This window comes from Hirundo rustica, chromosome 2 (genome assembly GCF_015227805.2).
Source record: "Hirundo rustica isolate bHirRus1 chromosome 2, bHirRus1.pri.v3, whole genome shotgun sequence".
Classification (NCBI taxonomy): domain Eukaryota; kingdom Metazoa; phylum Chordata; class Aves; order Passeriformes; family Hirundinidae; genus Hirundo; species Hirundo rustica.
Window position 1 is genome coordinate 18,462,470 of NC_053451.1, and position 14,108 is coordinate 18,476,577.

At 43.9% G+C, this 14,108-nt stretch overlaps 1 protein-coding gene across 1 annotated transcript in view; it reads left to right on the forward strand.

Moving 5' to 3' along the window:
- The first annotated feature begins 1,524 nt into the window (after window positions 1-1,524).
- The window catches only part of MYH15 (myosin heavy chain 15), a 47,646-nt gene continuing 35,062 nt past the window's right edge, over window positions 1,525-14,108 (forward strand). Inside the window, exons 1-11 of the mRNA XM_040054663.2 lie at window positions 1,525-1,543; window positions 4,437-4,585; window positions 5,644-5,747; window positions 6,279-6,422; window positions 7,875-8,031; window positions 9,357-9,384; window positions 10,272-10,365; window positions 11,645-11,662; window positions 12,250-12,342; window positions 13,619-13,682; window positions 13,775-13,873. Of these exons, the coding sequence (XP_039910597.1) occupies window positions 4,492-4,585; window positions 5,644-5,747; window positions 6,279-6,422; window positions 7,875-8,031; window positions 9,357-9,384; window positions 10,272-10,365; window positions 11,645-11,662; window positions 12,250-12,342; window positions 13,619-13,682; window positions 13,775-13,873 (895 nt within the window). The 5' untranslated portion in view covers window positions 1,525-1,543; window positions 4,437-4,491. The remainder of the gene's footprint in view (window positions 1,544-4,436; window positions 4,586-5,643; window positions 5,748-6,278; window positions 6,423-7,874; window positions 8,032-9,356; window positions 9,385-10,271; window positions 10,366-11,644; window positions 11,663-12,249; window positions 12,343-13,618; window positions 13,683-13,774; window positions 13,874-14,108) is intronic.

The window sequence follows — 14,108 nt, forward strand, 5'->3', positions numbered from 1 at the left end:
GTGTGATGGCCAGTCCAACTCTAGAATGTGACACAAGCTGCTTGTGTTCAGCTCAAGTGCAGGTTCCTTTCACAGATGGATCCAGACCAGGATGGGAAGCTTCATCCCTAGCCCTTATCCCTGTCTCTGCTCCCTCGCAGAGCACTCTCTTCTCCAGTCTGTCTAGAGGTGAGCATGTCTCTAACACAGCAGCAGTGATTCGCTGTCTCTTGGTTGCATTCCCCAAATGCTAAAAATACCAAGTTACCAAAGTGCTCAAATCCTCAGAGCTGCCACATCAGCCTCCTGTCTTTGAGCCTATCACTTGCAGAAATTCCTGTTTCTTACGAACTAACTTTGTCTGTACAACCTGTCCCTGTCCAGTCATCAGCATAACAGCTTTAAAAATAGCAGACTCCCTACGCAGACATTTTCCTTCTTGCCTGGTCACAAACCAAGCCACTTGTTCCTGTGGGTATCTAAGAATTCAATGAGGTTGTGGATAAGCTCCCTGCTTGCTTCCTTGGAATTGAGTTTTGTAGAGCACAAATATATTGTCTTCCCTTGTGGCCAACAAGCATTATCCACAGTATTTATTTTCCTTTCCGCTTTTATACTCAGCTTACGCTAGAACCAAAGGAAACCTATATATCTACCTATGCTGGTAAGAGCAAATCAATCTGGCAGCGTCAATTGTTTTGTTATTTATGGGTTGCAATGAAATGAGACCTGAGCTACTCATGGGGCTCGTTCCACTGGAAAAATGAGTTTACAATAAAAAGGCCAGACATTGCCTAAATTTGGATTCATAAATTAGTTTCCTGAAGCAAAGGACTTGCTAAAATTGATGCTTACTTTATTCTTTAACTGTGATTCACTTTCTGGGCAGAATCAATACATTCTTATATTTCTTCCCTGTCTTGCCTTGTCCATAAACTGGGGAGCACCTGTGTATTCCAAACCTGAGCCTATAGTCTTGTCTTTAAAACTCCTGGGGCCCAAACAGGGATTTAAAGCCCTTGGCTAGAATGTGAGAACATCCTAGCCTTGTTGCTTGAAGGGAATTTGGCTCATGTAATCAAATTCCCTTAATAATCACTCATTCCTGGTGCAAAAAGCTTTGATTTTCATATTCCAGAGGAGTTATGTCTGAATAATCTTAATGTACACACACACACACACACACACACACACACACACACACACACACTCTCAACCCCACAGTAATTAAGTTCTGAAGCACTTGGAAAAGCAACACTTGCCCTAGTGAAAACACAGAAGCAGGAAAGGCTTCTTCCATGAAGTCATGGAGCAGGAATGGTGTGGCGAGGGGTGGCTGGGACCAAGTGCCACTCCCCACTGACATTCCTGCCCCCCTTCATCAGGGCACAGCCTCATGTGTCCCCTCCTTGGGCATTGTCTCCTCAGCTGGGATCCAGCAGACAAATATAGGCACGGGGGAAACTGCTGATTCCTTTAAACGGTTATCAGCAGTGACCTTGAGATAGGGGCATATAAAGGCTGGACCAGGCAGAGTCTTGACACTTTCTGTGTGCTCTCCAGGGTGAGTACCAACCTCTCTCACTTTTAAGTGTGGGTGCTGTGCTCTAACACTGTACCGTGGGTTTGATGTGATTAAGGTTTTCATGTGGCTTAAAGTTTTAGTGGTAGTATCAGTAAACATCCAGCCTGTGGTAATCACTGTAGGATGCTGCTGGAATGGTGGAATAGCAAGTACATGTTTCTTCTCTAGTATCAGTGAGTTCATTTAACCAGCTGGAATAACCACTTAGGGAAGTGTCAGGTCCCTTGTAATTATGCATCTGAGTGAAATGATTAGCCAGTGCCTGCAAGTCATCTTTTTGCCTCTCTATCATCTGCAAGAGATGATGGCTTATGCAATTTGCAATTTTAAGCAGCTTGTTGAGCCGAGGTATTCTTTCATCCAGCGTGAGTTACAACCCCTGGAGCATTACTGGGCCCCCCTTCCAGCCCAGGTGGTGCCACCGCAGTTGCTATTGCATTATCCCTGCCTGCCCTTAGAGCTACAGCCACTTCCAACAGCCCCAGTAAAGACAGACAAGGTCCCTTTTTTCCATGTCTGGATGCACCACCAAACTGTCGGTCCTGGGCACGCCACTTCACTTTGTGTAACAATATTGGTTTTCCACGGGGAGCAGGAGTTTTTGAGGATCTCCAACAGCTGATCTACAAGGGCTGGCTCCTTTTCTTGTTAGCCACAACAGGTTGAGAGGGAACACCTTTAGCCGTAACCTTCTCTTTCCTGTCTGTTCTGCATTTTAAAAATAATCTTGCATCCATAACAAAACAAAATTTCCCACTTCTTGTATCTGCCGATGGATTTGCCTCACGGGGTTCTCTGCACGCCAAGATTTGTGCTGCCTGGGCTCCAGCCTCCGCTGTAATTCCAAACAGCCAGGCTGCTGAAGGAAAAGGGATTCTCTCCCAGCTGCCAGCATGCTGCTTTACACCGTAATGTACTCCCTGTAGTGGTCCACCCTGAACATTAAGGGGGAAGAGGAAGAGATAAGGAGGTGATAGCTGAGGAACTGTCCCTAGGAGGTCTGCAAATGGAGCCAGGTTGCACTAAAGTGATTCAGGGCACTTTAGTGTATTCTAGGACCTGTGGGAACCTGCCCTGGGTCCTGGACATTAACGCTGGAGTGGTCCCTCTCGCATTTGCACGTTTAATGTGAAATGACACTTATGTGCCTTAACGCTGTTCTGTTTAAATGTCTGAACTGATGTAATTTCATTGCTCCACTAGAGCTGAGACACAGAGAGAGAGAGAGAGAGAGAAGCTCTGCCATTGAGTTGTGTCTCCAGCTGGGAATTTTGGTCAGTTCAGATGATGTTAAAATAATTGGCAATACTTGTGCTTATGTAGGTGTTTAATTTTTAAAAAGATTAAGGTTTTAAAAAAATTCTTTTAAAATCTAGAAAAAATTAAGGCTAGTTCTGAGAAAGAAAATTTTTGCTCTACAGCAACAGACAGAAGGTATCAAGCTTTTACTGCAGCAGTGGGAGAGGGCTGGGTGTAATGCTTTGGCAACTCTCTGCTGTCTTAGGGCTTTACATTCCCTAGGAGGAACATGTTGGGAAAAAAGCTGCCTTGGTTGACAAGGAGTTTTTATCTCTACCAGGATTTTGTTAGAAATAAATTGAATTAAATTTTGAAAAACTGCAGTGTCTGTGTTAATAGGGGTCTTGAAAATTTATCCAGCTGGCCTGTATATTCCACAGTAAATACAATAAGGGAAGAGATTACCCTGAGGGTCACTTATACAGCTTTAAATAGTAGTCAAATGGTGTCCCGACTTAAAAAAACCACCAAACCTGACATTCCAAAATGCGTGTACCCCTTTTAGCAGTGGAACTTCTTTTAGGCATTCTTTGGACAACATGCTGAGTACTTTATGTGTATGTAAGTATTTGTGTCTGTGTCTGTAAAAAAATCCCAAACCTAAACAAAACAAAAAACTCCAACATATCTGTTTGATTGTTTTAGAGAGTACAAAACAAACTAATTACTTGGCAGTACAAGTGCAGCAAATTAGTCTCACTGAGACCCATGTCCCCTGCCCTCTCTTTCATGAAAAAAAAGACTCATAAACACTGTGCCCTTGTCGTTTGAGAAAAGAAGTGTAGGTATTAAGCTGGACAGATAAACTCAAAGCAATCTGAAAACATCTGGAGCCCTTGCACCAATTCTGCAGACACCCTTGCCATCAGCCATGCCCTGCTGCAGGGGGATGGCAGCCTGGTGAAATCAGGGGGAGCAGCAACCTGGGAAGCTGCACCAGCACAGGAGCTCTTGGAGCCGTGTCAGTCCTCTTTTTATTGGCATGCCGATTCCTGAATCAGAGAAGTGCAGGGAGCAGAGCTGTTTCCAGCTCCGGTGCTGACTTTCTGCAGCGAGAGCATGGGCATACATCCCTGCAGCTCTGCAGCAGTGAAGTCTTGCTCCTTGTCTCCCAGAAGACGCCTGCCTGAGATGGAGCTTGAATGGGCTGAGTGGCACAGCCCCAGGGAGACCTGCGGGAGAGCATACCTTTGCTCCAGGCGATTTTCAAAGGGGCCAGAAGAGGCCCCTGTTAAGTGTTTTTTTTAAATCATAGCTTCAAGTGGGCCCTCCTGCTCTTAAGCACCATTTGTGCCACAAAAAAAGAGACAAAATCCTCCTGTGGAGTTAACTGTGACTGATGCTGGGGTTAAGAACAGTTCAAGAAGTGTCTAACTTTTAATAAACTGAGCCAAGGAAGGGTTTAACTAAAAGTGCAGTAGAGTCCCAAATCTGTGTTAGGCATTTGTGTTTAACATTAATCATCCCTTTGATCGGCCACCTGCCATGTTATGCTGAGCATTTTATATTGCCTGATATTGTTCACAAAATAAACAATTGTTTGGGGTTTTTTTTCCCCCTCTTTCTTTGGTAGACTGGGTGCCTTCCTTTTTCCTCTGTGAGCTGTGCCACCTTGAACCCTTGCCAAGATGATGGTCGATATGTCAGAGTTTGGGGAGGCTGCTCCCTACCTCCGAAAGAGCGAGAAGGAGCTGATGAAGGCTCAGACTGTTGCCTTCGATGGTGAGTTGCAGACTCACAACCCTTTGTGCTGCCAGGGGCTGGTTCAGAGGGGTAAGGGTTACATACAAATATAGTCAAGGAAGTGCAGAGCAAAGCAGGATGCAAAGCCTCCATTGCCACTGCTGTGCTGCTGCTGTTGGAGGTAGCTGGTTCAGCCAAGTCTGGGTTCCTTTATTCTGCAAAGCTATTAAAAATTCCCAGATAGTAAAAATAAAAATAATCTATGGCAAGTAAGTGTTTATCTAGATTCAGAAGCAAGGTGTATCGGTACTGCTCTACTAAAAGCAGAATCATCTCTGTCAGTTTCCGAGAAAAGCAACGGACACTGATGTTTCTGGGCCTGACTAGATGTCTTATTTGCTTTGCAGCATGTATAATAACATGCTGTTAGTTTAGTTTCCCATAATTTATTTTTCATTAAATGGGTTTCTATGAGCCCTGAGGTTTAATAGCAAGTGTGAACACATCAATAACTGGGGCCTTTCACTATTCACAACAGTTGCTGCAACTAAAGACGTAAAGTCTCATGCAGCTGCTCCAAACTCTGAAAAAGGGCATATACATAACTAAATGCAAGTTATTAATATTGGTGTTTTTCAACACAAATCTCAGAAGAATGTGAAGGAATAAGGTTAAATCTGATAGCTGACAGTCAAACAATGTGGGCTGGATTCCTTGAGCAGTTTGAAATTCTCTGTGTGACTTTTTAGCAAACGCCTTAATTTGGGCTTGGATCTCAGTTCCTCCATCTGCACACTGGTGATAATGATTATGGATTTCCCATGGAGGCTGGGGCTTAGCCAGCATTTGTGAAATATTTTGACACCTTGTGCTAGAAGGATCTAGAGGAACAGATCAGTAGTTTCAAAGGAAGACAACATTTGGGAGCCCTATGCCTTCTGCTTCATCATGCAACTTCACAGCACTGCCAATGTGCTGCAATCCCAGAGGTTTTGTGTCACTTCTACAGAAAAAGTAATCCAGCAATCTCACTTGGCTAGGCATGGTGCTGCTGTTTGATGCAAGGCTGTGAACCCTCAGTCTACTTCATTTCACAGGGAAGAAGAAATGCTGGGTTCCTGACGAAAAGAAAGCTTACGTTGAAGCTGAAATTACAGAAACCAGTGAAGGCAAAGTGACCGTGCAGACAACGGATGGACGGGTACAAAACTGGTTTTGTCTGGGCTGTCACTAACAGGGCCAGAGCTGCAAGCTACAGAATTGTCCTGGTTTCATCTCGGTTGTCTGTTTCATGAAATGGGCTGTGAATGGGAAGCCTCAGTAAACGATGCCAGCTCAGGATAGGATAACACACAAAAAAACAGCTAGGGAAAACCAGCGATGCAGTGATGGGTGGGTGAGCATCAGCCACCGCACAGCCGGGGGCGGGCTGTGACCGGAGCTTTGCAACCAGCCACTTCTGGTTTGGTCCCCAGAGCTAGAAACCCAGGCTCTAGACAAATTTCATGGCTTCTTTTGCAGCCATAGCATCATGCTTCTTACTTTTATCATCTCAACCTTCCCCCATTCTTCTGACACCTGTGGAAACACACGCTATTGTGAACATAGGCAGGAATTGACCTGGATAACTTCCCTCTGCTGAGGGAATAATGTGTTTTCTTCCATGAGGTGTATGAAGCAACAGAGAATCCCAGTGTCTTCCAGTGTTGCTGTATTTGTTTATCTTGTGCAGACCATGACCATAAAAGAAGATGACGTGCAGACAATGAACCCTCCCAAATTCGACATGATCGAGGACATGTCTATGCTGACCCACCTGAACGAGGCATCCGTGCTGTACAACCTGAGGAAGCGCTACAGCAACTGGATGATCTATGTAAGGAGCCACTGCATGGGTAGATTTAGCAACCTGCATTTCAAGTGCTGACATAGTGTGTGAACGTGTTGTGTTCTTCGTGTTCGTTTTACAACTCCAATAAGTCACAAAAGTGAGGGTCTTGCTCTTCACCTCAAGAAAGATACTGCTTCGAGCTGGCTGAATACAGACACAAAACTGAATGAGTAAGATCGTGCCTGGCTCCTTAGTTTTCTTGCTTGCCTAGGAAAGGGGTGGGGGGGACAATTTTCTTAAGTCAAGGTCTTGGGGAGACCCAGTTTATTTTCCATCTTATTAATCCATGACAATGCCAGCCACGGGGATTTCCTTTGCTCTCAGTTAGCTGCATTCAATTGTGTTTTAAATTAAAGGAATCCATTGATTTTCCAGCCAATCCTTGCTCTGTTTTTTGGTATTAATCAGAAGAGCAAATCCAACATTACCCATTTAAATTCTGATTGTCAAACATTTTCTGTGTTTCTCTAACAACCCCTCTATGGACATGTAGGGCCTAAAGCATAGCTTTGTTTGCAGATCAGTATAGGTAGAAAATTAAACTGGCATCTTGCCTTATTCCATTTACTGGTAGGGGTGTATTCTTTTTCTTTCTAGAAAACAGGACTGAGGATTCATGCCAAGCCCATTCAGGAGCATGTTCTAATGCTATATTTACGGGGAAAGGACTTGGATTTCACCTGAAACTTTTAGAACTTAATTGAGCTCATTAATCTCTGTGTATATTGTGATCGTGCCCATATGATAACTGGGTTTCTTTGAAGATACTGCCCCAAGCTGGGCTAGTACTTGAAAAGTTACCAGCTGACACCAATTGCCTGGGGTTACAACTCAAAACTGGTTCTTCCCCAGAGTGACCAGGCCCCAGAGAGCTGATGTATATCATCCAGAGAGCAACTATAAAGAGATTTTTACCAAAGTGGCATTTCCAAAAGCTGAAAAAGGTCCCCACAGGGATCTTTGGGGTGCAACACTATCAAGTGATTTTCTCTTTGAACGCCCACCAGAAATTGTCTTGAGGTTCTTGCATAAAATTAATAATGGGAGGTTGTTTCTCCTCCTAAAAATGGAGTTCAAACAGGAAGCTGTAAGTTTTCATTGCAGTGTCTGTTCTCGAGAGGAAACAACACCCATGGAGCAGCAAGGCACAAAATCAGACACAAGTCTGCTGGTTCTTTGTTTTACTGAAGGGGTTGTTTCCATTTCAGGTTGACACCTCAAAACCACTTTTCCCCTTTTGAAAACTGTTAAATGTCTGTAGTTTTGGAAGTCACTTAGCAAACCAGCAGCTTCCCAAATTCAGAAAGTCTGAAATTCAAGTCAGAATTCGAACCTAAATCAACAGGTGGCAACACCACATCCTGCTTGGTTAACCGAGACTTTTTGCCTTGCCGCTTGAGTGGATTTTTTTCTCTCTGGCTTTGTGTTACTCTCTAGACATACTCCGGTTTATTCTGCGTGACTATAAACCCCTACAAGTGGTTGCCAGTCTACAAATCGGAGGTTGTGGCTGCGTACAAAGGGAAGCGGCGCTCGGAGGCTCCTCCCCACATCTTCTCCATCGCTGACAACGCGTACCACGACATGCTGCGGAGTAAGTGCCACCGCCTGCCCTCACGCCGGCTGTCGCCTCGTCGGGCTGACGTGATTGTGCTGCAGGGAGCTGTGAGAGAGCTTTTGCAGCATGTAACAAACGTGAAAATAGTCCACAAGCAACCAGGGCTTGGCAGTGTGCGACGATTTTATATTTGCGTGTGCGTATCCATGTACTTCTGTTTCTAAACCGCCTTGCCTGTTCCTGTGGCACTTCTGGTAACCCTCTGCACAGACTGAGCTGTCTGATCTGAGCGAATCCATCAGTCCGAAAAGGGGCCAGGTCCCAAAGGCCTGTCAGTGCTTTCCCAAGCTCAAAAGTACACCTCCAGTCGGTTTGCACTGACTTACCATGACTGCTGCAGCGACCCTGGCCTGCTGCTGCCGTGCCTCCGGGCACAAATCCTGTGGCAGCCAACTCCAGATTTCCCTGGGAAATTTCCTCGCCCCGACCCTCACATTACTGGGAAGAAAAGAGTTTCTCAGCAGAGGGCAGCTGCGATGTGCTCCCACCAGGGCCTGTGGGGCTGCAGGATAAATCCATAAGAGACTCGGCCAGAAACACATCGTGCCGATACTTGGTTTTCATAAAATGAGAAAAGCACCTTAGCTGTGAGGAGACAAAAAGCACGGGGCAGAGGGGATGTGTGTGTAGCTGCAAAGAGATGCTCCTCTATCAGATAAGGCTGCTCAATATGTAGCCTGCCATGACAACTGGAATTATAAAAAGAAAAGTAGAATTTAGGCTCAATTACTTGGGAAGCTGCCATGATTTAGTGTTTGCTGAACTTGATTAATAATATATTAGGGTTGCAGAGTGTTCTAATAAATGCTTGTTTCTGATCAGGCAATTAGGCGTGGACGATAGGCTGCTTAGTTCCAGCAGCATGGCCAGCTGAAGAGGAATACACATGCATTTTAAGGAACAGCCTGTGAAAAAAGAGAAGAATTACTTGGGTTAGTCTACTATCACAGGAGCAGAAAGGTCAGACATGGACAAAGGCAAACTCAGGAGTAAGAGAATAAATGTCTTCAGAACAGGAAATTACTTTCTTTATTATAACTTCTCAGGCACAGATGAATCTGTACAACTGACAGGTATTTAATACCAATTTGAGCGAAACACAAGAGGATTCAGGGCAGGGCTGGAACCTGCACTTCTGGAAATCATTCTAAATGATAACAGTTTTTATATTGCTGTCTTTGCTTCGTGTGATCCTCGCCTGTCCTCGCATGACTGATTCTGGTACTCATTTGCAATTATAATAAGTGATTTGTTCACCCTACTAAGTTTCTCTCTCTTTTTTCTTTCTTTCCCCTCCACAGATCGGGAGAATCAGTCTATGCTGATCACGTAAGTTCTTCTTTTTTGTCTGATTTGAGACTCTGTTGTTGTGAAAAACTTTGAAGAAAAAAACCCTGATAAAAAACAAGTTGACTCTTAAAATCCCAGCTAAATTGCCTAGAACCAAGTAACTGTCAATTTGGCCATTTGATGGTTAACTTGACCTCCATGAGAAAGGAGTAGCTAAAGGTTTGATGGAGCCTAGCCTGTTTCTGATCCCCATCTGGTGAACACTCCATGTAGGCATGAAAACAACTCAGCAGGCAATTAAAACCGCTCTTTGCGGGATTAGCCTTTCTGTGGCCGTCCTCTTTGGATACAGAGGACTCCTTCTGTTCAGTGTGGTTACTCTTGCTGAAAGCTATATTTCAGAGTGTTGTGTAGATGAATCAAAAGAGGGGGAGATGACTAAGGTAGAAAAGGGGAGATATGATGTTTACTGGCAAGCATGAAAGGATGGAGACTTGGGTGTCTCTACAAAGTTGCATGTGCTCTTGGGTAATGCTGGCAAAATACTTCAGCTTTCCTCTGCTTTTTCTAGCTCATTAATGTATAGAATGTGTACCCCATAATGTATATATGTATACCCCAGAGAGTTAGTCTGGATGTTCGTAATTAAACTTCATGCCCCTAAAAGAAGTCCAGTGTAACACGGGTTTGTATGAGACTTCTGAGCTCAGTTGTATGAAGAACCTGTTACTGCTGTCATAGGACTGCAGCTCTTCATTCAGTCAATTTGATGTATTTCCACAGAAATGGCTGAGCAACAGGCTGCAGATACCAGAGTCAGTGAGTCTGAGAACAGCCTTGAGGGGAGGAGCTGGCTGGACAGGGTTTAAAAGGATGAGTTGCAGCTGTTTGAGCAAAGTTTTTTATTTTCTTCCCCGTTCCTCTAGTGGAGAATCTGGCGCTGGCAAGACTGTCAACACAAAACGCGTCATCCAGTACTTTGCCACAGTGGCAGCCCTGGGTGAAACTGGTAAAAAGAACGTAAGTCTGCTGGTGGCTGACTCAGTTCAAGGTTCCTCTCTTGTGCACAACTAACCTCATGAGTCTGCAGTACTGAGAGCATGCTGTTCTGAAGGGAGAAAGGCACACATGAACTTACCACTCTCCAGATGGAGCAGAAACACCACCTCTGGTTCTGGACAGATGCTTGTTGCTGCCACTTTCTTCCCCAGGAGTTTCAGGTTTTGTGTGTGCTAAATATCCTTCTGATTGTGTTAAAACTGGTCAAAAGATGGGAAGACTGTAAAGAATAAGAATTTTTAATTTTTTCAAATGGAAAATAGTCTTCAAAGAGACTAGGATTATAACTTCTCATCAAAATGTCTGCTTCATTGAAAGCTTTTTTGTCCACAAAAAAAAGGATTGTTTTGATAAAAGATACTTTTTCAGTCAGCTTTTCTGTATTTCTGTTTGGATAAGTGCTGTTCCGCTTATAAGTGCTCTCTAAGGCTACAGCGAATGCTGTATTCATGCTGCTTTTTATCTTATGTTGCTGTGAGCTTATTTGCTACGAGCTTCATTGCACTTGAAGGGTTCAGTGCTCTTTTGTGGTGAATTAACTGATTCCTATGAACTGTATTTATAAGGCAAAAATTTCAGCTATGCTTCAAGTCTCTGCGCAGAACTCACGTCATCAAACTCTAATACACTTTCTCCTGAGGCCTGTAAGACTTTCTTAACAAATGGTTGAGTTGTCCAGAGCCAGCTTCCTGCATGCATGAGGCTGGTGCTCATCGTGGTGTCTAAAACCTGCTGTGCTCATGCAACAGGGGTGCTCCTACCCCGAGCTTATTGTTTGAACTTCCACTGCAGAAACCTGGTTTTGCTCTGGAGATGTCCTATGATAGACCAAAACACCAACTAAGTGAACAGAGAAAAGAGACTGCTGCTATTTGGCAAGAACAAAAGAGCGTAAATGCAAACAGACAAGGCTCTAGGCAAAAGACTGTGCCGCACTTGAACTTTTGGATAATTCTGGGGGGAGAAAGGGGGATGATAATGAAAATTAAATGCAACCTGGCCTGATAGACTACATTAAGCATCTTCCAGCTGCAATGTCTGTTTTTGCACCATTGTGATATATAATGAATGCAAAGTAAGGGCCACACATGCTTTTTGAAGGCTCCAAAAAGCACTGCTGGAGTGTTGGTGCCCACAAGACAGCTAGTCTTGCTAACTGCTATATTTTGTATTGTTCTCTGTGTTAGTATTCATATTCTCTCTCTTTTTTCTCTCCATTGTGTTCCTATTTTGTCAACAGCCAGCTACCAAAACTGGGGTAAGTCATCAGCTTTGCTATTTTATTTTTGCCTCGCAGAATTGGTGTTAGGCTCTGTCAGGTGTGCCACGAGCCTCAGCATCTCACTTTGTGTAGTTCCCAGGTGAATGGTGAATGATCCCAGGAGCCCCAGCAGGAAAAGCCATTCACTGTGCAAGAAACAGTTAAAGCTTTTCCCATCGCCAAAAATCCCAAATGCATAAAATTTTAAATCAAATGCATTCTAGTGCTTGTCACTGTCTTCAGTAGCCCCTCTCCTACACACTTCCTCATTCCTGGGATGTCCCCACATGCTCTGCAGTACACTTGGTGGTTTCTTTCTCATGCAGATGGCACAAGATAGAAATCTACAAAGCCAAACAGTAGGGAGCAGCAGAATGTTCGAGGCCTTTTAAGCACTCATAATTGACTGAAGGTCTCGGTCTCGCTGTTCTGCCATTCACACTGTGCCGCCTCTAGGGTGAAGTTTAATAAATCACTTTGCTACAGAGGTTCCACTCTGTAAGGGAATACATGGCTGAGCTAGAGGTGACAGCTGAGTCTGTAGCCTGTAGGTTTCTCAATAGTATTTCAACCTTGATTTCTAGGGAACCTTGGAGGATCAAATCATTCAAGCAAACCCAGCCCTAGAAGCTTTTGGAAATGCCAAAACCCTGAGAAATGACAATTCCTCACGTTTCGTAAGTCTGCAGCATAATCCAGTGATGTCTTACTCAACAACGGCCAGTTAATAATACCTATGTCATAATCCCTTCACAGATTGCATTTTACCCACTAAAATGACTGAATTTCCACAGAGTGGAAAAATAACATAGTAGGATCTAACAAAAACCTGAAGAGAAACAAAGAAAGGTCAAGCTTGAATAATTGTTCAAACTGTTTAAATTGTTTAAAATGAACAGATGACAAGCAAAGCCCAGTTCTAGGAAGCCCTTTGAACAGCAACGATAGACCTTGCTCAGAAATGCCCATGCATTATTTTCCTACTCCTTTTTCCATTAGCCTGTCCTCCCCCCTTCCTCTTCGCCCCTAAGTGTCAGAAATACACCACAGTCCCTGTTCCTCCCCTGTGCAGACCCGCCCTGCGGCAATGCTCCTACCCTTCAGCCGCTGGGTTTTCCTTTTCGGCTCAGGAAGCTGTCCCTGCTTGTCCCTCCGTGCTGCCATCACCTTGGGGCTCTCCTCCTCTCCATGAGCTTTGCAGGAGTGCAATCCTCTTGGGAGCTCTGCCTCTGCCGCGTTTGGTTTGACATTGCCTGGGAGGTCCGAAAGGAGCGGCATGAGAATGACAAGCCTGAGTTTGGAGCCCGTGCTTCCCTAACAAATCCTGTTAAAAATTAAATTGGAAGGGGTGGGGAGAGCCAGAGGTTGTAAGCATCTGTAAAGCTACACAGTTGTATAAGGAGCTTGTCAGCTGGAATGGAAATTAATTATTTTTAAAAGTTCACGTGCTTGAATATGAGAAACTAAATGAAAACTACTAATTTTTTATGAATTGGGAGAGATGGATATGTAAATTGAATGGGCAAAGCTGTGTAAAATCACAGCACTCTTCTGACATAAGTAGGTGCGTGTAAGTTAGGTCTGCAAATGAGGAGAAGCCAAAAAAGAAGCCTGCGTGTTTTAAGTCCAGGCTTAATGCTCTGAGTCCTGCATTACAGCAAACCTGCATCCTGCAACTGGAAGCCATGTGCTTTGCCATATCTTAGCCTGGCAGATAAGTACACTGTTATCCTTTCTCCACAAGCAGATTATATAGCTCTGTGCACAGATTTAGGCTTGAAAGACAGTAATGTCATTTGTTTGATATTTTGCATTGAAAAATATGCCTGTGCAAAGCCAAGGAGTTTGTATAAATTGATTCTTTTGGCCAAATGATTGCCTTCAAGCTGCATTCTTTGTTTCCCTCTGTGTATACTCTATGCACTAATTAGAATATTCTTCTGTATGAATTAGGGTAAATTTATCCGAATCCATTTTGGAACTACAGGCAAGCTGTCTTCTGCTGATATTGAGATTTGTAAGCAGCAAACTCCCTCCTTTTAAAAAATACAATTGCTCATCTGAAAGCTGTGAGATCCTTTCTCACTGATTTTTTCTTTATGTGACTAGATTTATTGGAGAAATCCCGAGTGATTTTCCAGCAACCTGGTGAAAGAGACTATCACATCTTCTACCAAATCCTGTCAGGAAAGAAACCGGAGTTACTAGGTAAGCATTATGTGGATCCACAGCTTTTAAGAACCTAAAACTGAATGGACAGTGGATAAGGGGTTAGGAGGCAAATCCATCTGCAGAAAGGTCCCTATGCTTCCACTTGATGAAACTCAACTTCCACTGTCAAATACAACCTTTTAGAGATGTTCTGGTGGTGGCAGCAGACACCATTTTTCTCATATTACAGATTAATCTAAGGGGAGTAAGACTCAGGCAGGACTTTTAAAAC